Source organism: Portunus trituberculatus, chromosome 3, assembly GCF_017591435.1.
Source record: "Portunus trituberculatus isolate SZX2019 chromosome 3, ASM1759143v1, whole genome shotgun sequence".
Classification (NCBI taxonomy): Eukaryota; Metazoa; Arthropoda; class Malacostraca; order Decapoda; family Portunidae; genus Portunus; species Portunus trituberculatus.
In genome coordinates, this window is record NC_059257.1 from 4,862,840 (window position 1) to 4,889,369 (window position 26,530).

General features: G+C 33.7%; 1 protein-coding gene across 1 annotated transcript in view; it reads right to left on the reverse strand.

The window, feature by feature from the left end:
• Positions 1 to 14,097: 14,097 nt before the first annotated feature.
• The window catches only part of LOC123509691 (collagen alpha-1(I) chain-like), a 53,766-nt gene continuing 41,333 nt past the window's right edge, over positions 14,098 to 26,530 (reverse strand). Inside the window, 14 exon segments of the mRNA XM_045264177.1 lie at positions 14,098 to 14,795; positions 15,894 to 16,009; positions 16,637 to 16,831; positions 17,778 to 17,924; positions 19,581 to 19,673; positions 20,696 to 20,763; positions 21,197 to 21,256; positions 22,509 to 22,611; positions 23,326 to 23,634; positions 23,878 to 24,003; positions 24,920 to 25,018; positions 25,416 to 25,568; positions 25,828 to 25,982; positions 26,451 to 26,519. Of these exon segments, the coding sequence (XP_045120112.1) occupies positions 14,492 to 14,795; positions 15,894 to 16,009; positions 16,637 to 16,831; positions 17,778 to 17,924; positions 19,581 to 19,673; positions 20,696 to 20,763; positions 21,197 to 21,256; positions 22,509 to 22,611; positions 23,326 to 23,634; positions 23,878 to 24,003; positions 24,920 to 25,018; positions 25,416 to 25,568; positions 25,828 to 25,982; positions 26,451 to 26,519 (1,997 nt within the window). The 3' untranslated portion in view covers positions 14,098 to 14,491.

Sequence of the window (26,530 nt, forward strand, 5' to 3'; positions counted from 1 at the left end):
AGTCCCCGTGCAGATCCAAGAGTTAGCTAAAGGAAAGGGATAACTGTCTTAAAACCTCCTTTTTAAATTGACTCTATTGCTTTTATAGTATTGCTGGTTATCATCATCACTATTGCTGTTGTGCTTGTGGTTATAGTGTTGTTAGATTAGATGATATTATGTGTATGTGTGTATGTATGTGTTGTGTTTGTGTTTGTGTTTGTGTTGTGTTGTGTTGTGTTGTGTTGTGTTGTGTTGTGTTGTGTTGTTTGTGTTGTGTTGTGTTGTGTTTGTGTTTGTGTTGTGTTATGTGTTTGTTATATGTGTTGTGTTTTGTTGTGTTGTGTGTTATTTGTGTTTTTTATGTTTATATTATTTATATTTATATTATATTATTTATTTATATTTATATTATTTATATTATATTTATTTATATTATATTATATTATATTATATTATATTATATTATATTTATATTATATTTATATTATATTATATTATATTATTTATATTTATTTATATTATATTATATTATATTATATTTATTATATTATATTATTTTATATTTATATTTATATTATATTTATATTATATTATATTATTTATATTATATTATATTATATTATATTATTTATATTATATTATATTATATTATATTATATATTATATATTATATTATATTATATTTATATTTATATTATTTCATTATATTATATTATATTATATTTCTTCCGTGTTTATTATATTATATTATGTTATATTTATGTTATTATTATTTATATTTATATTTATTTATATTATATTATATTATATTTATTTTTTTTATTTATATTATATTATATATTATTTATATATTATATTATATTATTATATTTTATATTTATATTATATTATATTATATTATATTATATTTATTTTATATTATATTTATTATATTATATTATATTATTTATATTATATTATTTATATTTATATTATATTATTTATATTATATTATATTATATTTATTTTTATTATATATTATATTATATTATTATTATATTATTTTATTTATATTATATTATATTTATATTATTTATTTATTTTATATTATATTATATTATTTATTTATATTTATTATTATATTTATTTATTTATTTATATTTATTTATATTATATTTATTATTATTATTATATTTATATTATTTATTTATATTATATTATATTATTATTTATATTTATATTATATTATATTTATTTATATTTATTATATTATTTATTTATATTATATTTATATTTATTTATATTATATTATTATTTTTATATTATATTATTTTTATTATATTTATATTATATTATTTATATTATTTATATTATTATTATTATATTATATATATTTATTTTATTTATATTTATTATATTATTATTATTATATTATTTATTATTATTTATATTATATTATTTATTTTATTTATATTATTTATTATTTATTTATTTTTATTTTATTATTTATATTTATTATATTATATTTATATTATATTATATTATTATTTTATATTATATTATATTATTATTATATTATATTATATTATTTATATATTATATTATATTTATATTTTATTTATATTTATATTATTTATTATATATATTTATATTATATTATATATTTATATTTATTTATATTTATATTATATTATATTATATTATATTATATTTATATTATATTATATTATATTTATATTATATTATATTTATTTATTATATTATATTATATTTATTTATATTATATTATATTATATTTATATTATTTATTTATTTATATTTATATTATATTATATTATTTTATTTATTTATTTATATTTATATTTATATTTATATTTATATTTATATTATATATATTATATTTATTTATATTATATTATTTTATTTATTTATATTATTTATATTATTTTTATTATTATTATATTTATATTTATATTATATTATATTATATTTATTTTATTATTTATTATTTTATATTATATTATATTATTATTATATATATTTATATTATTTATATTATATTTATATTATATTATATTATATTATTTATATTTTATATTATTATTTATATTATATTATTTATATTATATTATATTATATTATTATTATTTATTATATATTATTTATTATATTATTATATTTATTATTATTTTATTTATATTATATTTATTTATTTATATTATATTATTATATTATATTATATTATTATATTATTATTATTATATTATATTATATTATATTATTATTATATTATATTATATTATATTATATTATTTATTTATTATTATATATTATATTATATTTATTATTATATTATTATTTATTATTATTATTTTATTTATATTATTTATATTATATATTATTATTATATATTATTATTATATTTTATTTATTTATTTATTTATATTTTTATTTTTATATTTTATTTATTTATTTTTATTTTTATTTATTTTATTTTATATATTTATTTTATTATATTTTATTTATTTTATTTTTTTTATTTTATTATATTATATTTATATTATTATTATTATATTATTATTTATTTATATTATTTTTTTATTTTTATTATTTTTATTATTTATTTATTTTATTTATTATTTTTTTTATTTTATTTATTATATTATTATTTATATTATATTATATTATTATATTATTATTTATTATATATTATTATATATTTTTTATTTATTATTTTTTTATTTTTATATTATTTATATTATTATTATTATATTATTATATATTATTATATATTATATATTTATTATTATTTTATATTATTTATTATTATATTATATTATATATTATATTTTATTTATTTATATTATTATATTTATTTATTATATTATTATATTATTATATTATATTATTATATTTTATTATTTATTATTATATTATTATATTATTTTTTATATTATTATTTATTATTTATTTATTATTATTATTATTTTATATTATTTTTATTTATTTTTATTTTATTATTTTATTATTTTATTTTATTTATATTATTTATTTTTTTATTTTTTTATTATTATTTTTTATTATTATTATTATTTTATTATTTTATTATTATTATTTTTATTATTATTATTATATTATTTTTTATTTATTTTTTTTATTTTTTTTATTATATTTTTATTTATTTTATTATTTTATTTTTATTATATTATTTTATTATTTATTTTTATTTTTATTATTATTATTATATTATTTTTATTATATTTATTTTTATTTTTATTTTATTTTATTATTATTATTTTTTTATATATTTTTATTATTTATTTATTTATTATTATTTTTTTTTTTATTATTTTTATTTTTTTTTTTTATATTTATGTATATTTATATTTTTTTATTTATTTTTTTTTTTTGTTTTGTTTATTTATGTTATTGTGTTTGTTGTTGTTTGTGTTGTGTTGTTTTTTTTGTTGTTGTTGTTGTGTTTTGTTGTGTTGTGTTGTGTTGTGTTGTGTTGTGTTGTGTTGTTTGTGTTGTTGTGTTGTGTTGTGTGTGTGTGTGTGTGTTGTTTGTTGTTGTGTTGTGTTGTGTGTGTGTGTGTGTTGTGTTGTGTTGTGTTGTGTTGTGTTGTGTGTGTGTGTTGTGACATGTGTTGATAATGTTGTGTTGTGTTGTTGACATAGACACGTTGATATATACACGACATCCCGCGATGACATAGACACGTTGAAATAGACACGTTGAGACACGTTGACATAGACACGTTGATAATATACACGACGAATAGACACGTTGAAATAGACACGTTGAAATAGACAACATAGACACGTTGAAATAGACACGTTGAAATAGACACGTTGAAATAGACACGTTGACATAGACACGTTGAAATACACGTTGACATAGACACGTTGAAATAGATCCGTTGACATAGACACGTTGAAATAGACACGTTGAAATAGACACGTTGAAATAGACACGTTGACACGTTGCATCCGTTGACATAGACACGTTGAAATAGACACGTTGACATAGACACGTTGAAATAGACACGTTGAAATATACACGATGCATCCGTTGACATAGACACGTTGAAATAGACACGTTGAAATAGACACGTTGAAATAGACACGTTGACATAGACACGTTGACATAGACACGTTGAAATAGACACGTTGAAATAGACACGTTGAAATAGACACGTTGACACACGTTGAAATAGACACGTTGACATAGACACGTTGAAATAGACACGTTGAAATAGACACGACACGTTGAAATACACGACATAGATCGTTGACATAGACACGTTGAAATAGACACGTTGAAATATACACGATGCATCCCGCGATGACATAGACACGTTGAAATAGACACGTTGAAATAGACACGTTGACATAGACACGTTGAAATAGACACGTTGAAAATACACGATGCAGGACACGTTGAAATAGACACGTTGAAATAGACACGTTGACATAGACACGTTGAAATTGAAATAGACACGTTGAAATAGACACGTTGAAATAGACACGGTGCAGGATCCGTTGACATAGACACGTTGAAATAGACACGTTGAAATAGACACGTTGATAAATACACGATGCATCCCGCGATGACATAGACACGTTGAAATAGACACGTTGAAATAGACACGTTGACATAGACACGTTGACATAGACACGTTGAAATAGACACGTTGAAATAGACACGTTGATACATAGACACGTTGATAGGACACGTTGAAATAGACACGTTGAAATAGACACGTTGAAATAGACACGTTGATAGATACACGTTGAAATAGACACGTTGATAAATACACGATGCAGGATAGACATAGACACGTTGAAATAGACACGTTGAAATAGACACGTTGAAAGACACACGATGCATCCCGCGATGACATAGACACGTTGAAATAGACACGTTGAAATAGACACGATGCAGGATCCGTTGACATAGACACGTTGATAAATACACGATGCAGGACACGTTGAAATAGACACGTTGAAATAGACACGTTGATAATACACGACACGTTGATCCGTTGAAATAGACACGTTGAAATAGACACGTTGAAATAGACACGGTGCAGGATCCGTTGACATAGACACGTTGAAATAGACACGTTGAAATAGACACGGTGCAGGATCCGTTGATATAGACACGTTGATACATACGGTGCAGGATCGTTGATATAGACACATACACGTTGATACACAGGCTTGTGCTATCATCGTGTACTTACCATCGTAAAGGAAAAACACGATGATAAATACACGATGCAGGACACGTTGACATAGACACGTTGATACATAGGCGATGCTATCATCGTGTACTTACCATCGTCAATGAAAAACACGATGATAAATACACGATACATTCCACGGTGCAGGACACGTTGATACATACACGTTGATACATAGGCGATGTTGTCATCGTGTACTTACCATCGTAAAGGAAAAACACGATGATAGATACACGATGCATTCCACGAAGATCATTATACGATGTGGGTCACGTTGATACATACACGATGTGGAACACAATGATACACGCTCAGTGTGTTCCACGATGGTGGGTAGGTGGGTTTTAGGAGGAGGCTGACGTGGATCTCGGACCCAGATCCAGCCAGCTCCTGCAGGGGGCCGCCTGCTCCTCCGCCGCGTCCAGCAAGGCTTTCTGTCCCGCGCTCATTCCCAGTTTTCCAACGGGAATGAATTTTGTAGAAAATAGAAAATGACCGACTTGCGATGAAAAATGAGGTGAATTGACGCGAGTCGTGAAATGAGTTTACCAGTGAGGCCAAGTGTGACAAAGTGTGAACCTTTACATTTGACACACTGTAGAGCGCTTCGGAGCGGCCTCTGTGTTTGCTGCCCTCCAGTGTGCCTGTGTGTGTGTGTGTGTGTGTGTGAGGCAAAGATTCACTAAGACAGTGACATTGCTTGCCTGCTGTGCCTTCTTCAAACGGGTTAGTATTAGAAAGCTTGAACAATGCTGTATGTGACTGTCAAATGTGATCGAGAGGATCCAAGTACACTCTGAGATCAACTTGTTGCTCTTGAATGAAGGAGCCGCCTGGAACCACCACCCGCACCTTTCCCGCCACCAATCTCCGCAACAGCAAGCTATCTTCATCAGTGTTTGGAAGCAGCAGTTTTAGTCCCTTGTATCATGAAACAATGCCTACAGGTGTGGCAAGGGAGGTGGTGGCGGAGTGCGTATCTGTACCAAAGATTACCTCACCACCACAATAACCACGTGTGATATTGCTGGACCGATTGTGAGGAAGACTTCTGGGTCAGTGTTCAGCACAGAAAACAATTTTTTTTATGTTATGGTCTATAGCGCCTGTAGGCATACATGAAGAGCATATGTGAGAAGCACTATTAAGCTTCCACCTATTAGTGGCGCAGGCAATTTTACTTATACTGGTTCCCATATTAGGGCACATATCACCACCCAAGCTCATCTTTGGTGTAACCACCTGGAACCTGGGTATCATGGTGACATGTAGCTAACTTCAAACCACTCCAGAAATGTCATAGCTTCAAAGCAGTATGTCGTGGGATTCGAACCTACGCATGGACGTCTGCCCGATCCCACGCTCACCACCGTATCCACTACGCCACCTACCTTCAATTATTGTGGGACGTGCTTATAGACAACACAAAGCTTGGCGGGAAGGCTTTCACTATATTAACGATACACTTGAGAATATCTGCCTTTCTTCTTGCTTGGTGACTTGAGTGGTGATTTGTTGCGTTGCAGAAACAAACTCTAAACATGATTAGTGTGTAGTTAAGTGATTTGGCAAGCAAGTCTTTAACCCTTCAGTACTGCGACGCATCTTTACCATGAGTTTTTGATGTCATTAGACGATTCTATTTACATGAGAAACGGTGTGTGGAGGTCGGAAGATTTGTTGGCCAGACTCTTCACTATTTCAATCCCAACATGAGTTTCTGAAGCTGTACAAAGTCACCAAACAGTAAGCAGAATGAATAAGGAAACATGTCCTGGTACTGAAGAGGATAGTACTCGCACTCTCAAACATTTCTGTGCTTCACCACCTCCACTGTTTGGAAAGGCTTTATTTAAGTTTACACGAGTTTTGAAGGTGTTTTTAGGTTTCTAGAGGCAGAGTGATAAGATTTGTACATTATTAATTTGAAAAAAAAAAACTAGAAAACCTCACCAATCCTCTTTGTGACCTTGGAAAACATTCGTGGTGAGAGAAGAGAGCGTTGTGAAGGCAGTGGAACCAGACTGTTGTGATAGTGGGGAGTGAAATGCACCTAAGGATGAAATGTACACTTACCGGTGAGACAGTAGCCAGTTCGACGAGACATGGATGCAATTAAGGTGAGGGGGAAAAGGGACGGGTTAACTGGTGACTTCAATACCGCTTCACCACAGGGAGGGCATAAGGCGCCTGGTCGCAAGGAGAGAGAGAGAGAGAGAGAGAGAGAGAGAGAGAGAGAGAGAGAGAGAGAGAGAGAGAGAGAGAGAGAGAGAGAGAGAGAGAGAGGGATAGTATTAGTAGAGAGAGAGTTTCGCTATTTCTCTCGTTGGGGAAAAAAGGAAAAATGAAAACACCATATTGCGATTAAGTTTTATTAAATAAATTACTATCGAAAATTAAAAGAAAAGGGATAATAGTAGTAGTAGTAGTAGTAGTAGTAGTAGTAGTAGTAGTAGTAGTAGTAGTAGTAGTAGTAGTAGCCATCAGATGAGGATTGTAACACGTGTTCTACAAAACATTCTTAATCTAAAACTTAATTAAGTTTTTCACGTAAAATTAGTGAATAAATTAGGCAATGACTGATATTTTCCTGGAAGAAGTGAAGGGAGAGGAAGGAAGAAAGAAAACAGAAAAGAAAGAAAGATACAGAAAAGGAAGAAAGAAGAGAGAGAGAGAGAGAGAGAGAGAGAGAGAGAGAGAGAGAGAGAGAGAGAGAGAGAGAGAGAGAGAGAGAGAGAGAGAAGAAAATAACAGCAATCAAACCAACGAGAAAGAGAGCGAGAACAAGAAAATAACAAGAAAATTAATAAAAAAGATGAAAATAATGAAAAAAAGGTAAAAAAAGGAAAACTGAGAAAAAGAACGAGAATGAAGAAACTAATGAACTAACTACCTGTCCTCTTTAATTACCTGTGATTCGTACATGGATAGTTACGATAGTTAGGATAGTTAGGATAGTTTACAGAGTGTCTACAGAAAGGTGGAGAGGAATACATAATAACATAGAGAGATACATAAGATACATATACAAAATTAATACATAAAATAATAAATAGAACCTTTTTAAAACTATCAAATGGGAAGGAAAAATAAGAGATGGGAAAAGGAAATGCAGGAAAGAAAGACGAAAAAGATGAAAAGTTGAAATAGAAAGGAAATGAAGAGAGATTAACTGGTGTATTGCAGAAATCAAGTCTTTAAATTAGATCTTAGAGAGTACAAAGGGAAAACACAGGAAAATATAAGAAAAAATAGGAAAAAGAAAGAAAATAAGGTGATGAAATGATAGAAAATAAAAAAGAAATAATAAAGAATGAGTGTAAAACGAGGAGAGAGAGAGAGAGAGAGAGAGAGAGAGAGAGAGAGAGAGAGAGAGAGAGAGAGAGAGAGAGAGAGAGAGAGAGAGAGAGAGAGAGAGAGACTATTAAACACAAGTGACTAGATTTGCTTACTAGTGATAAAAGTATTGAAGACCTTACGTGGCTAGTTATTGGAGTAATTAATAGTAGACCCCCTTGTTATCTCGCCTGCCCACCATTCACCATTCACTCCGCCACACACTCGCCTCCTCCTCAAAGGTAACGCGCTAATCACTTCACCTCAATTGTCACACCAAACCAAGGACATTACATGATTAACTAACTAACTAATCACGCTTCACCTTAATTGTCACGCCAAACGAAAGGAAATTGTAAGGATAAATTATTGTAACTAACTAATTGATTTTTACTTTAGTTCTCACACGAGACGAAAAGAAAATGGATGATAAATTTATGTAACTATTTGATCACTTTTCACATTAATTGTCACACGAAATTAAAAGAAATTACAAAGATAAATTAATGCAACTAAATATTTACTCTTTACCTTAGCTCTCGCACGAAACGAAAAGAAAATGGATGATGAATTAATATACTTAACTAATCTCTTTTCATTTCAATTGTCACACGAAACGAAAATCTATTGTAAGGATGATAACTTAATATAACTCGCTAATAATGTTATCCTCAATTCTTACATGGAACTTGAGAGGAAATTGTAATGGTGATGAATTAGTGTATCGCAAATCACTTCACCTCAATTGTCACATCAAACGAAAATAAACTGTAATGAAAAATTAATGTAACTCGCAAATCATTTCTAACTTCAATTCTCACACGAAACTTGAACGGAAAATTAGATGATATTATAAGATCATTGGTAACCTACGTGTGTTGACATTAGAATTGAAGATAACACTTGAAAAAATGTAATGATGAAGAATTAATAAAAGATAATTGATAACTTAAGTTTGTTGACATTAAAATTGAAGGTAACACTTGAAAAAATGTAATGATGAAGGATTAATATAAGATCATTGATAATTTAAGTTTGTTGACATTAGAATTGAATTAACACTGAAAAAATGTAATGATGAAGAATTAATATATGATCTATGATAATTATTTAAGTTTGTTGACATTAGAATTTAATATAACGCAAAAAAAAAAAAAAATGAAATAGTGAAGAATTAATATAAGATCATTGGCAATTTTGGTTTGCTTACATTGGGATTTTAATGAAAGGTAACGCATAATTAATTGGCAGGATTTTTGTTACCTGATTTGTTAGATGGAACTTGACAAAAAATAGTAATGATAAAAAATGAAATTAGATGGTAAATGATTAAGTTTGCTAATATATGAATAGAATAAGATCATAAATGACTAAGTTTGATAATATATGAATAAAATTAGATAAAAGATAATGAAGTTTGATGACACATGAATCAAATCAAATACAAAATACTTAAGTTTGAAAGTATATAAAGAGAGAAAAGATAATTAGAGTTTTTTACGTTTTTACCTCTTAATGAAAAACAACACAAATAACTGACGTCACTTTTCACCTGAACTCATAAATGAAAAGTGGAAAGAAAACAGTAATGATAAATAAATAAATAAAATAACATAATGAATAGTTTTGCTTAGTTTTTCACCTGTTAATTAAAGGCAACACACAAACTACACTGAATTTCACCTGGACTGTCAAATAAAGCTGAAAAAAGGGAAAAATAGTAACGATAATGAATAAATAGAATAAAATAATGAATAGTAAGGCTTGGTTTACACTTCACCTGTTAATTAAAGGTAACAAACTACGCAACATTTCACCTGGATTGTCACTTGAAGCTGTAAAAAGGAGAAAATAACGATAAAGAATAAACAGAATAAAATCATAAATAATTCCTTCAGTACACATTTACCTGACGAATGATACAGGTAACACACAAATACACTAATAAGAGTCGCTAATACACGAGTTTACACCTGAAGTATCACACCAAACACTGAGAAACAATACCAATACATAATGATAATAATACACAAATGAACAATGAATGACACAGCTTTAAAGAATATTCCACTAATTAATAAAGGTGACACATAAACTTGCATGTCACACCAAACACAGAGAAACAATAATGATAATAACAATAGATGAATAATAATAATAAATACACAAATGAATAATGAATGACACAGCTTTAAAGAATATTCCGCTAATTAATAAAGGTGACACAGTTTACTAAATACGTGTGTTTGCTCCTGAGTTATCACATGAAACGCAAAGGAAAATAAAGAATAAAGGAAGAGAAAATGTAGATAAAGAGTAAATAGATAATAGATAGTTTTTTTAATCTGTTAATTGAGTTTTCACCTGAATTATCACAGAGAATGAAAAAAGAATGGATGAATAAAAGAAATAAATGAAAAAGCAAATAAACAAGTAAATAAATAAGAATGAGTCAATAAATAAAACGAAACGAAGAAAAGAAAACTGTGCAAAGTTGTTAAAATAGAAAACAATTAGAATAAAGAGATAAAGATAAGTAAATAAGTAAATAAATAAATAAATAAACTAATAAATAAGAAAACAAATAAAAATAGATAAATAAAATGAAATGAAAGCCTCAAAAGAGTACAAAGTTATTAAATTAGAGAAAAAAAAAAAGAAAATAAAATAAATAAACAGAGAAGCGAATAACTAAATAAATAATAATAAATAAATAAATATGTAAACAAATAAACAAATAAAATGAAATGAAAGCCTGAAAACTGTGGAAAGTTATCAAATTAGAGAAAATAACAAGAAAAAACATACACATTGAAATTGAAAGAAGAAAAAAAGAACAATAGATGAAATAAAATGCTGAAATAGAATCACACAAAAGAGGAAACAGATAAATGACATAAATAAGAAAAGAAAGAAAAAAGAAAAGAAAAGAAGGAAAAGATAAGTAGAAAGAAAGAAAGAAAGAAAGAAAAAAAATCACTAGCAATTGAATAGTGAAGAAAATTGACAAAGAAAATAATAGATAAAGGAAGAAAGAAAGGAAATAAATAGATAAAAGAAAACAGGAAATTGAAAAGATAGATAAAATAGAATGATAATGATAAAGAAATGAATAAATAAATGAATAAAGTAAATAAAATAAAAAAGAGAAAAAAAAAGGAAAAAGAAAAAAAAAGAAAATAAATAGCAAAGAGAAAATTGAGAAAACAGACATAATAAAATGATAATGATAAATAAATAAATGAATAAATGAAGGAAATGGAATGAAAAAAAGGATAAATAGATAAAAAAAAGAAAAAAAAAAAAAAAATAGATATAAAACCAGGAAATTGAGAAGAGAGAAAATAAGATCATGATAGAAAATAAACCAATAAATGAAGGAAATGGAATGAAAAAGGATAAATAGACAAAAAAGAAAGAAATAAAGAAAGAAACGAAATAGCAAAGACAAACAGACGTGAAAAGATAATGATGGTGAAAAGTTTGTGTTAAAGGCGTTAAGACACATTATCTAGGCAAAACACACACACTTTGACCCTTTGTGCTCCTGTGGAAGATACCGTTTGCTGCCCGTCACCACCACCATCACCATTGTCATCACCATTGTCATCACCATTGTCATCATCACCATTCTCTTCATTACCAATACTGTTATTATAATCTGTGTCATCATCATTATCACTATTATTGTCATCACCACCATCATCATCTTCATCACCATTATTGTACATCATCATCATCACATCATCATCATCTAAAACCATCATCCCATTACTGTCATTATCATCGCTATTACTTTCACCATACCCATTTCTGTCATCACCATTATTATATCTCCATCATCATCATCATCATCATCATCATCATCATCATCATCATTGCCAATAAAAATTAAATCTTTTGTGTTCTGTCATAATAATAATAATAATAATAATAATAATAATAATAATAATAATAATAATAATAATAATAATAATAATAATAATAATAATAATAATAATAATAATAATAATAAAATAATCAAATAATGAATTTAAACAAAAATCTCAACAGACACTTTCTACATTCTCATTCTTCCACTAATTATATTTAACAAACTTCTATACACAAGAATTTTCCTTAATTTTAACACATTTTTAACATTTAACGTCTTTCAAACATCGATTGAAAATATTCATCTTATTTTTGCAAAGTTACTCATCAATATCAAGTTTTCTTTATTTCTTTATTTATTTTTCCTGCTTTGTCCTTTTCTCTAAATTCCTGACAATGTGTTTCGTAATTATCATATTGCTTAGAATCGTGCTTTGATACAGACTTCCTATCATTAATTGCTTATCTATTTAATTTATATAACAGTCTACACTCAAACGGTCTTCCTTAGTAATCACACATCACATTAACACAAACAACTCGACTCGTCATCATTTTCTTTATCAAAACTTATGATTCGTTCCATTATTTCACTCTCCAACTCTTTCCACAAACATCTTCCCTACTCAACTCTCTAACTACAAAGTCCTGCACCAGTTCCTCATTTAGCTCTTCTCAAATGTCTTCACTTCTTGTCTCTCTTTCTCTCTCTTACACTTTAACTTAAATATTCCTTCATTATTTTCCTCTCCATCAGCGCTTTCTCCAAACTCCATCTTGAACTCTCTAAATAAAAGTCCTGTACCATTTTCTCATTCAATTCTTCTCAAATGTCTTCACTCTTTATATTTCTCTCTCTTACTCTCTAACTTGCATATTCCTTCAGCATTATTAACACAAACAACTCGACTCGCCAGTATTATTCTTTTTTTTCACTCTCCAACTCTTTCCACAAACATCATCTTTATATAACTCTCTAACTACAAAATCCTGCACTATTTTCTCATTTTAAATCTTTTCAAATATCTTCATTTCTCATCTCTCTTTCTCTCTCTCTCTTATTCTTTAGCTTGAAGATTTCCTCTACACTAAAATCTTTCCTCAAAAATCTCAACTCTGTTTCTTTCACTTCTAAACTAAAAAAAAAAAAAAAAAAAAAAAAAAAAATAAAATAAATAAATAAATAAATAAATAAATAAATAATTCCTAATATGTCAAAAAACTTTCCAAGACACACCAACACACACTTTCCCTCACCAATATTCGAAGCACAAAGAGCAAGAGAGGAAGAAAAGTTAGACATTCATTCAGTTCTTTTACCTTCCTTTTAACACACAAAAGCACAAAAGATTAGCACTGTCTTCCCTCACAGATTTTCAAAACGCACTGTGCAAGAGAGAGAAAGAAAAGAAAGAAATAAAAACTAGATATTCCTTCATTCCTTTTACGTTCTTTCAATAAACACACGAAAAAAAAAACTGTCCTTCTTTTATAGATATGCAAAACACACCGAACAAGAGAGAGAGAGAGAGAGAGAAAGAAAGAAAGAAAAAGCTAGACATTCTTTCATTTTCTTTACCTTCTTTCAATAAACACACGAAAAAATGAAAAAAAAAAACTGGTATTCTTTTATAGATTTTCAAAACACACAGAACAAGAAAGAGAGAAAGAAAGAAAAAAAAAAACTAGACATTCTTTCATTTTCCTTACCTTCTTTCAATAAACACACACACACAAAAAATCACTGGTCTTCTCTCACAGATTTTCAAAACACAGAAGAGAGAGAGAGAGAGAGAGAGAGAGAGAGAGAGAGAGAGAGAGAGAGAGAGAGAGAGAGAGAGAGAGAGAGAGAGAGAGAGAGAGAGAGAGAGAGAGAGAGAGAGAGAGAGAGAGAGAGAGAGAGAGAGAGAGATAAAGCTAGACATTCTTTCCTTCTCTTGACCTTCTTTCAATAACCACACAAAACCAACCCAAAAAACTCACCCTTACCTTCCCGCACACCTATACAAAACACAATAGACACTTCACACATCTCCTTAGCTAAATCTTCCATAAAACCACACACGACCCTTTTCACACGTCTTCTAAAGCACTCAGCACTTCAAAATATTCTTCTTCACTCATATCCTGCTCCGCCTTTCCTGCGTGTCTTCTCCTCCTTCCCCCAGAGCTCTTGTACGCGTGACTTGTGGCTTCAATACACAGCACAATGAAGGAGTTGTGGCAGCCGTGTTTCTCCTGCGACAAGAGGTGGTTTTGTTGGAGAGAGGACGCCAGCCCAACCACGTCCCTTGAGTCACTGTGCCAAGCGTCGCAGAAAGAGGACAAGGCTCTCCCCCCCTCAATGTCAGATCCGTGCCATATGTATTTCTGTGGCCTGTGTGTGGGAGGCGTGGCAGAATTTAAGGTTACTTGTCATTACTTGTGCACAAACTCAAACTAAAATGGGGAAAATGACCTTTTTTTCATGTAAGAGGGACAGTCAGCTTAGGGCAACAAAAAATGTATTAAAAATAGGCTTACTGAGGTGCCAGTTCCTAAACAGTGAAAAGGTTACTTGGCATCATTCGTGCATAAACACAGCTCAAACTATAAGAGGGAGAGGGACAGAATTTAGCCCCTTGCATTATTATTACCCTCATCATCATCATCAACAGAACACAAAACAAAATAATCACACCCAACCCTCATCTTCTACTACTACTTCCACCCTCTTCTATCTCCTTCTTCCTCCCAACCTCTTCATTTCTATAGCTTTAATTAACCCTTCATTACTTTCTACTTTATCCTTGCATTATACTACCCTCCTCTTCATCAATAAAACACAAACGAAGCAAATAAACACGTTAAATCTATCTACTACTACTACTTCCGCTCTCTTCTACCACCATCATCTTCCCAACCTCCTCATTTCTATACCTCTAATTAACCCTTCATTATTTTCTACTTTATCCTTACAAAACACAAACGAAGTAAATAAACACGCCAAATCTATCTACTACTACTACTACTACTACTACTACTACTACTACTACTATCACTCTCTTCTACCTCTCTCGTTCTCCCAATATTCTTACTTCTATTCCTTCAAATTATTCTTCATTACTTTCTACTACATCTTTGCATTATAACACCTCTTCTTCATCAACAGAACACAAGAGAAGAGAATCAAACATACCAAACACCTTTCTACTACTATTTCTTTACTTCCAAACCTTTCTACTTTTCTATTTTCCCCAACACCCTTATTTATACACCTTTAATAAACTCTTCATTACTTTCTACTACATCCTTGCATTATACCACTATCCTCTTTAACAAAACACAAACAAAAATTAACAAAACACGTCAAACTGTCTACAACGCCTGCCTACTACAACTACATTCACCCTCTCGCACCTTCCTCTCCTTCCCAACCTCCTCATTTCTACACCTCTAGTCAACTCAAGCCAGGGCGGTGAAGGAAGGCACTCACCACTCAGGGCTCGTCAGTACTTCCTTGCCATCGAAGCTGAATATTCTCGGTTTCTGCATGAAGCGACCGCCATCACCTGAGAATATCCCGCGCCAGGTGTTGAAGAGAACCTCCCCCTGTGCAGGTAAACAAAGGTACGCACAGGTAAGTGAAGTTAGAAGTGGTTATGGTAGTAAATACAGTGAAATCTAGGTAAATGAAGGTGAGTGTAGGTAAATGTAGGTATGCACAGGTAAGGCAGGATGAAAATTAGGTAAAACAGAAGTACATATAGGTAGAAATAGGTAAAACAGTAAACACATGTAAAAATAGGTAAATACAGGTATATATAGGTAAAACACAGGTTAATATAGGTAAAACACAGGTATATATAGGTGAAATATAGGTAAAACGTAGGTAAAATAGGTAAATACAGGTAAATATAGGTAAATAAAGGCAAAACATAGGTAAATACAGGTGTAAATAGGTAAAACACAAGTGAATATAAGCAAATACACTCACCAACACCCAGACGTATCTTTCTTGCGAATAATAAATAATAAATGATAAGCAAAAGTGAAGTTAATACATAAGGCTCCTCCTCCTCCTCCTCCTCCTCCTCCTCCTCCTTTCTTCTTCTTCTTCCACTTCATCATCCTCATTTTTACCAGAGAGAGAGAGAGAGAGAGAGAGAGAGAGAGAGAGAGAGAGAGAGAGAGAGAGAGAGAGAGAGAGAGAGAGATAGCCAATCACTCCCACTCTACCTTAATATTGACGACAGGTAAGTTAGCGTCGTCTCTCCTAACAATAGAGTCAAGGTTCTGGATCCTGGAGGTGAGGAAAGCCCTAAAGGTTCCGCTCAGCCCCGCCCGCCGCGCCTCACGATAGCAGGTGTAGTCCACGCCCGTCACGCCCCTCATGTCTCCGGTGTACGGCTGGTTGAGGGCGGCCAGGCGTAGCTGTGGGCGTGTGGGAGTGATGAGTGTGGGAGGTATGAGGAATCTGTGGGCTTGTGGGCGTGAGTGTTTGAGGAATGAGGAATGTATGGGCGTGTGGGTGTGAGTGTGGGAGGAATGAGAAATGTATGGGCCTGTGGGCGTGAGTGTGGGAGGAATGTATGGGCGTGTGGGCGTGAGTGTGGAAGGAATGAGGAATGTATACGAGTTTTTCTATTCTATTTTATATTTTTTCTCTATATTTTTGTTGGGATAGGAATATGATAGGTTTACATTTAGGAATGGGAATATAATGTGTATGTCCAGGAATATACATAATAGGAACAGATGGGAATATGGTAGGAATGCATAGGAATAAAGTAGTAATGCATAGAAATATATAGAAATGCATAGGAATGAAGGACTGCAAATAGGAATACATTGGGGTATACAGGAATGCATACGGATTAATAGGAATGTTAACACACACACACACACACACACACACACACACACACACACACACACACACACACACACACACACACACACACTTACCTTTGTTAACTCTTCCTTTACGCAGCCAAACAAACAAACAGACAAACAATAAACAAGTAAATAACACTGAGATATCTGAGGCAATAACAATCTATATACACTAACTACCAATTCTACTTTGTTCCTATTATTTATTACTGGATGGGGAAGAAAGAATATTTTAGGCAGGTATCCTTTTAATAATATCGAATCTTAATCTTCCCGCAACAATGAAAAAAAAAAAAATAAATAAATAAACAAACACCTTATTTTCCATTTTCCATTTTCTTTTTCATTCCACTTCATTTCTATTTTCTTTTTGATGGTGTGGAGAATAAAAAAAAAAAAAAAAAACATTCTAGGCAGGTATTCTCTTCTAAATTCCCAACCATTATCTTCCTTCGATACTAAAAAACACTAAACAAATCCTCACCTTTGGCCCCTCCTTGTTATTGTGAAGGGAATGGACCTGCAGGGAAGGGGTGCCCGCCACGAAGGGAGGGAGTGTGGTGGTGGGCGGGGGCGTTGTGGTGGTGGGTGGTGGGGGTGTGGTGACTGGCGCTGCGATCACTAAACCCAACTGAAAAAAAAAAAAAATGCATGTGTTGTAGATTGAAAGTCATTGTGGTTTTTTTTATGTAATTTAACTAAAATAATTGTGGTTTTTAATGTAATCTAAAGTAATTGTGGTTTTTAATGTAATCTAACTAAAGTAATTGTGGTTTTTTATGTAATCTAACTAAAGTAATTGTGGTTTTTAATGTAATCTGAAGTAATTGTGGTTTTTAATGTAATCTAACTAAAGTAATTGTGGTTTTTTATGTAATCTACCTAAAGTAATTGTTTTTTTATGTAATGTAATCTAAAGTAATTGTGTTTTTTTATGTAATCTAGCTAAAGTAATTGTGGTTTTTAATGTAATCTACCTAAAGTAATTGTGGTTTTTAATGTAATCTGACTAAAGTAACTGTAATGTTCAAAGTTCTTACAGATAACCTAATGTAATCTACGTAAAATTGAGGATAAACGATAAAAAAGTGAATTATAAGCCCTGGTTGTTCTGAATTACAGGTATAGTTGTTTGAAATGTTTCCCACGTGACTTAACGGTATGAATAGGGATAAAGAGTGGGTGCCTTTCATATAGATTAAACTGATAAATAAAAAAAGAGAAAAATGAAAAACAAGGAGGCAATGTTGTATGTAACTCTTGCTGTCTTGTACCGCTATTCGTGTAGACCTGATGGCTTCTTGCAGCTTCCATTTCTTGCCTTCCTTTATTTTCTCACGTTTTCCAATGCTAAATACAAACTGAACACAACTCAGCTTTATTTTTTCCCTTCCGTTACTTTTCTCACGTTTTCCAATGCTAAATACAAACTGAACACAACTTAGCTTTTTTTTTTTTTCCCTTCCGTTACTTTTCTCACGTTTTCCAATACTAAATACAAACTGAACATAACTCAGCTTTTTTTTTTTTTTCCCTTCCGTTACTTTTCTCACGTTTTCCAATGCTAAATACAAAACTGAACCCAAATCAACTTCCCTTTCTTGCCTTCCTTATTTTTTTTTTATATACCATGTGGACTATTCAAGGGAGTTTCTGGGCTAAAGGAGATAGTTTTGGGGTACCTCCTATCTCAAAGCCCACCCGCTAGGAAACCGTTGCCCCGAGTGAGGAAGCCCAACCTACACTCGGACCGTGGACGCTTTCTAATGCTCAATACAAACTGAACCGAAGTTAGGCACATTCAGGTAAACAAAGAGGCTTACCTGTCCAAAATTACAGGTAGAAATGTTTAAAATGATTTCCATATAACCTAAACTGACTTGACTTCGAAACTAAAGTATAAAAGGCTGAAAAAAGGCGTATTTGTCCAAAGATTACAGATTAAAATGTTTGTAAATGTCTAACCTAACCTCATCTAACCAAACCTATGCATTATTACAGGTTCAAGATGTTTAAAATGCTTGCCAGATCGCATAAACTAACTTGATCTCAAAATTAAAGTACAAAAAGGTTGAAAAAGGATTATTTGTTGAAGATCAAGGGTACAAAACTTTCATAATACCTACCCTAACCTAACCTAACCTAACCTTCAACCTAATCTGACTTACCCTAACCTTTAAAAAAAAAATCTTAACCTAACTTTTGCCTAACCTTAAAAAAAAAAAAAAAAAAAACTTATTCAACTTAACCTAACTTCATGTCCGAGTGTCTGTGTGTCTGTACTCACATTGACCATCCTCCAGCCCATCGTGATCCGCACCAGCAGCGCCTCCTCGTCCAGTAGGAAGGCGAGGGTGCCCACTGGAGACATATCACTCATCTGTGGGGTAGAAAGAGCGGTCTGTCCGTATACCTCTATGCTAGGCCACACACACACACACACACACACACACACACACACACACACACACACACACACACACACACACACACACACACACACACAGGGAGATCTCATGACATTTATCCCTGTCTTTTGAATACCTCTATTAATCTGTAAGGGAACTGGCGATTAATTTTTTTGCTTATTTTTCTCTGCTCACACACACACACACACACACACACACACACACACACACACACACACACACACACCTCTTCCATACTTTTAGCCTCATCTTCAGAAACGCTTTCCTCTCTCACCACAACTGTTTTCCAAGGCCACAGAGATGATTAGCGGGGTTCTCAAGAGTTTTCCTATTAATGGCGTAGAATTCTCGTTAATCTGTCACTAGAACTATTAAAAAACATCCTTCAAAACGCTGTACTCTCTCTCACCACAGTTTTCGAGTGTTTATACCACTAATAACAGAAACCTCGCTAATCTGTCACTAGAAACGTAGAATCTTTAACCCCCTTTCAGTACCATGCCACGTTTTCATATTCATTCTATTTGGCCATTTTATACAGCTTCAGAAACTTATGTAGAGATTAAAATAGTAAAGACTATGGCCATTAATCTCTTGACCTTCATAGAGCCTTTCTAATGCAAATAAAATCGTCTAGTCATATTCAAAAAATCATGGGAAAAATTAGTTTCAATATTGAAGGGTTAAAAATACGAATAACTGGAACTGTAGCCTTTTAAAAGTAATGTTGGTGCTGTTCAGAAGCTTCATAAGGTACCGAGAATAAAGAAAAAGGGAAAGTCTTGCGGAGGAAAATGGGAAGGATTTGAAAGTGATAGTGAGGGTGTCAAGAGGCGGAAGTTACAGAATAAGATAATAGGAATGATAAAGGACAGACTTACGGAGGAAAAATGGGAAGGAACTGAATACAGGCAAGATAATGACAGGAAGATGAAATAGTGATAGTGATAATGAGGGTGTTAAGACGCCTCACCTTCAACATAGCTGCTCTGTTCATGAAAGTGACGGCTCCAGGCACCACCAGAGACCCTCCCTCCTGACCTGCGGGTGTAATAGTAGTAGTAGTAGTAGTAGTAGTAGTAGTAGTAGTAGTAGTAGTAGTAGTAGTAGTAGTAGTAGTAGTAGTAGTAGTAGTAGTAGTAGTAGTAGTAGTAGTAGTAGTAGTAGTAGTAGTAGTAGAAGTAGAAGAAGAAGAAGAAGAAGAAGAAGAAGAAGAAGAAGAAGAAGAAGAAGAAGAAGAAAGAGGAGGAGGAGAAGAAAAGAAGTAGTAGTAGTAGTAGTAGTAGCAGTAACAGTAGCAGTAGCAGTAGCAGCAGTAGTAGTAGTAGTAGCAAAAGAAGTAAAAAATTATCATTCTCCTCATCTTCCTCATCATTAATCTCCTACTCCTCCTCCTCTTCCCAATCATCATCATCATCATCATCATCATCATCATCATCATCATCATCACCATCAGCAAAGCCAGCACGATTACCTCTGTTTCCCCTGAGTCCTGTGATGCGGCGCAGCTCGTCAATGCCACCGAAGCTTCCCCCTGTGCGTGACAAGAGAGCGCCAGTGAGATGCGAGGGAATCAAACAGAGTGAAAAGAATTGAAAGGAAAAAATTAAATAGAGATAACAAGAAATGAAAACAAAGAAGAAAATGAAAAGAAAAGAATGAAAAAAAGATGAAAGAAGAATGATTAAGGTGAGAAGACAAGGAATTAGAACAAGAATTACGAAAATAACAATAAAAATGAAAATGAAGGAAGGAAATGAAAGAAAAATGAAAAAAAGGATGATGAGAACAAGAATTAGAAAGAAAATAACTAAAAGAAATTAGAAACAATAATGGAAACAAAAAGAATGAAAACAGAAATGAAAAACAATGAAAGGGACGAAGAAAAGGAATGAAAAACAAGAATGAAATAGGAAAAGAAGAATGATAAAGGTGATGAGAACAAGAATTAGAAAAACGACAATAAAAACAATAATTAGAAACAAATAGGAAAGAAGAATGAAGATAGGAAGGAAAAAAAAGCAGGAATGAAAAAAAATAGAATAATAATGACAAAAATGGATGGAAGAATGAAGACAAGAATGAAAAACAACAAAATAATGATGATAATGGTGACAGGAAAGGGGAAAGAAGAATGGAAACAGAAATGAAAAGAAAAACAAAAATAGGAAGAATGATAATGGTGAGAACAAATGAAACAAGAATCAAAACAAACAAGAATAAAAATAGAAATAAGAAAAAAAAAAGAATGAAAACAAGAAAATAAGAATCAAAACAAACGAAAACAAACGAAAACAAAAACAAAACAATGACATCACACAATATATTAAATCACCCCCTCCCCTCACCCCACCCTTTCCCCTCTTACCCTTCCCTCTATTTCCCCTTCTCCTCTCCCTCCCTCACCTTCCCCTCTCCCCTCTCCCCTATACACAGTTTACCCTCACTCTACTCCCCTTCCTCCCTCTCCCCTCTTCATTTTTTCCCCTCCTTTCTTTCCCTCTCTCATCTTTCCCCCTCCTTTCTTTCCCTCCCGTACTTTTCCCCTCTTCATCTCCCCTTCCTCCCTCTCTCTCCCTCACCTTTCCCCTCTTCGCTTCTCCCCTCTCTCTCTCTCTCTCTCTCTCTCTCTCTCTCTCTCTCTCTCTCTCTCTCCTTCAGTTTTCCCCTCTTCTCCCTCTCTCCCTCACCTCCCCTCCACCTCTCCCTCCTTCCTCTCTCCTTCACCTTTTTCCCTCTTCACCTCCTCCTCCCCCCTCCTTCCCTCACCTTTCCCCTCTCCTCACCTCTATGTGGCACCCCCTGGCTGGCTGGGGTGGGCGGGGAGCCTCCTAAGGTGCCGGGGGCCTCTGGTGTCTTGGTTCTGGGCCCGGGGCTGCCTCTTGGACCCTGGGGGAGGGGTGAATGATGCTGGTTTTGAGTGGACTGAGTGGAGGGGTGTGGGGTGACTGGGGTATTGGGGGTGTGTGGGGTGTACTGGGGTGAGTGGGAGTACTGTGGGGTGCATTGAGGTGTACTGTGGTGGTTGGAGGTGACTGGGGTATACTGGGGTGAGTGGGGGTGACTGGGGTGTACTGGGGTGAGTGGTGGTTACTGGTGTGTACTGGGGTGAGTGGGGTGTACTGGGGTGAGTGGGGGTGAGTGGGGTGTACTTGGGTGAGTGGGGGTGACTGGGGTTTTCTGGGGTGAAGGGGGTGACTGGGGTGTACTGGGGATGACTGGCATGTACTAGGGGTGTACTGGGGTGTATTGGGATGCACTGAAGAGCTATTGTCTGGTACAAATTCACCTGATGTGACTTGCGAAGTGATTTATAAAACATTGAAGGTCTATTGTCAATTTTCCCCATTCACTTCAAGACAAGCCACTGACACTGAATCAATGGTTTTGTGGAGTACAGTCAGCTGCTCCGTTTGGCAACTTTTTTTGATAAGAGATCTAATCACAACTTTACATGTTATCATTGTAAGCTGTTGTCAATATAATGTCTATCTATCTATCTATCTATACTGGAGTGTATCAATGTGTACTGGAGATTTCTGGAGTGTACTGGGGTGGTATTGGCCAATACTGGGGGCTATTGGGGGCTGGTCAGACACTCACCGGTGGCCCAGGTGGTCCAGGGGGGCCTGGGGGACCTGGTACGGGGATGTAGCCGTGGGCACTCTCCGCAGGGGCAGAGTCACCCGGGGGTCCCTCCTTCCCTTGGGGCCCAGTGGCTCCCGTTGCTCCTGGTTGCCCTGGTGGTCCCTGTGGCCCCTGTGGTCCCATGGGTCCCTGGGGTCCCTGAGGTCCCTGGGGTCCCTGGGGGCCTGGGGTCCCTGAGGGTCCTTCCGGGCCTATAGGACCGCGGGGGCCGGAGGGACCTGGAGGACCCTCCCGCCCCTCGGCCACGTCAGAGCTGCTGCTACCCTGGGGGAGACACCACATCAACTCTCTCTCTCTCTCTCTCTCTCTCTCTCTCTCTCTCTCTCTCTCTCGTTGACATGTACTGCAATGTATTGTTTATCACATACACTTCCTTCATTACACACACACACACACTGTGGAGGTCCCTGCCTGAGTCTGTGTCTCACACTTCCTGTCTGGACTTCATGCAAGAGGAAGGTTTCAAGACAGTTGTCCGTCCTTCCGCTAACTCACATACACACTGACCAGGATGCCGTTGAGGATGCCAGGCGGGGGTGTTGGGGCTGGTGGTCCTGGGGGTCCTGGAGGTCCGGGGTCGCCCTTGATTCCCACCCCGGGGGGACCTGGGGGACCTGGCCGCCCCGGAGCACCCTGAGAGAGAGAGAGAGAGAGAGAGAGAGAGAGAGAGAGAGAGAGAGAGAGAGAGAGAGAGAGGTTGATATTTTTTTTAGACAGCAAACTCTTGTACAAAAAATGAGTCAATTTCTACAAGTTCTTGAGTGAGTATTTGAGTGTTGGGAGTGAAAACAGCGCTATACTCACAGTCAGCGTGATGTTCTGTGCCAGCGTGAAATAGAACCCCAAAAAATGTAATAATAATAATAATAATAATAATAATAATAATAACAATCCCTTTTTCTTATTTTTCTCTATTTCTCTTTATTTCCTTTCCTACGTTTCAGTTTTTTTTCTTTTTACACTTTTTTTCCTTGATTTCATTCATTTCCTTACCTTCGTCCAGTTTTTCATCTTTTCCTCTTCTTACATTCTTTTTTCTCTTTTTCCCTTTTATTTCAATCATTTCCTTACCTACATCAGTTTTTTTTCCTCTTCCTACATTTAATTTCTTCCTTTATTTTCACCCATTTCCTTACCCGCGTCTCTGTTTTTTCCTCTTTCTACATTCTCTTTTTCTTTTTATTTCATTTCCCGCTTCATTTCACCCAGTTCCTTACCCACGTCTCAGTTTCTTCCTCTTTTTTCCTCTTCCTACATCATTTTCCCTATTTCTAATCAATCCCTTTATTTCCTTATCTATCTCTGTTTTTCCTCTTCCTACATTCTCTCTTTCTTTTCCAATTTTTACTTTATTTCGCTTATTTTCCTACCCACGTCTCAGTTTTCTTTTTCCTCCTCCTACATAATTCTTTTCCTTTTCTTTATTTTCTTCTTCATTTTCCCTAATTTTCCTCCTCCTCATATCAAATTCTCTTTTTTTTTACCTTTTTGTCATTTCTCCTTCATTTCCCCCAGTCCCTCCCCCATTCCCCATTTCCCCATCACCTACCGGCCAGCCAGGAAGTCCCAGCTCCCCTGTGGGTCCCGGGGGTCCTTGTGGTCCTCTTCTGCCTCGCCTCCCCCGTCGCCCTCTCTCTCCTCTGTCACCCTGGGGGAAAAAGAGGTTTGTTTTCTAGGTCTTTTCTCACCCTGGGGGAAGAAAAGGATTTATTTTCTAGGCCTTTTCTCACCCTGGGGGGAAAAAGGTTTATTTATCACTAGTTCTTATCTCACCCGAGGGAAAAAAGTAAAAATAGTAAGAACAAATCAGACATAAGAAGGAAAAACAAGGAAAACACAGAAAAAAATCGTAAAACAAGATAAAAAAATGAGATAAACATAACAAAACAAAAAATTATACCACATGATGAAAAAAATGGGAAAAATAAAAATAAAAAGTAAGAAAAGAAAAAAAAGAATGATAGATGAAATAATAACACACACACACACACACACACACACACACACACACACACACACACACACACACACACACACACACACACCTTGACCACAGTAACATTGGAACCGTCAGGCAGGACAAGAGTTGACACCTGGCCAGACACACCAGGGGGACCTCGCTCGCCTTTCAGCCCCATGGGTCCCACTGGTCCTGGGGCGCCGTAGTGGCCTGGTACCCCCGGCTCTCCCTTCATTCCCTGAGGGGGGGGGTCGGTAGAAGGTAGTGGTGGTGGTGGTGGTTGGAAATGTATTAATGGCGATTGAATAAATGAATAATGTTGAGGTTTAGCCAAAAATTTGTCATCATAATACATTTTCTAAGGTAATATCGAGCTAACTAACCAACACACTAACTAACATACTAAATATATCAATAAAAATCGTAGTTATTAACACACACACACACACACACACACACACACAATTTATCTCTCTCTCTCTCTCTCTCTCTCTCACCTTTTGTCCAGGTAAGCCGTCCATACCAGGGTGGCCGGGGGGTCCTATCTCCCCCTTCTCCCCCGGGGGTCCCATCAGCCCCTGGGTCCCTTCTATCCCTTGGGGTCCTGGCAGTCCTGGGGGACCTGGGGGACCACGGAGACGCCGCCCTTCCTCTGGGGGCACAGGGGGATTTGTGGGTGTTAGAGTGTTGTTGTTGTTGTTGTTGTTGTTGTTGTTGTTATTATCATTGTTACTGTTATTATCATTGTTACTGTTATTATCATCATTGTAGTAGTATTAGTAGTAGCAGTAGTAATAGTAGTAGTAGTAGTAGTGGTAGTAGTAGTAGTAGTAGTAGTAGTATAGTAGTAGTAGTAGCACTTATTATTACTACTACAATTATTACTACAACTTTTCATTATGACTATCACAATATTATCATTACAAAATCTCTCTCTCTCTCTCTCTCTCTCTCTCTCTCTCTCTCTCTCTCTTTGTAACCCGAACACACAAAAAACCTACAAAAAAAAGAGAGAAAGAAAACCAAACAAGATCAAGACCGCGAGAGAGAGAGAGAGAGAGAGAGAGAGAGAGAGAGAGAGAGAGAGAGAGAGAGAGAGAGAGAGAGAGAGAGAGCTTACCTGGATGAAATGGGAAATACTGAACGCCTCCCGATCCTTCCGCTCTGCTCAATTCTTCGTCATCGTTTTCTGTGCATGCA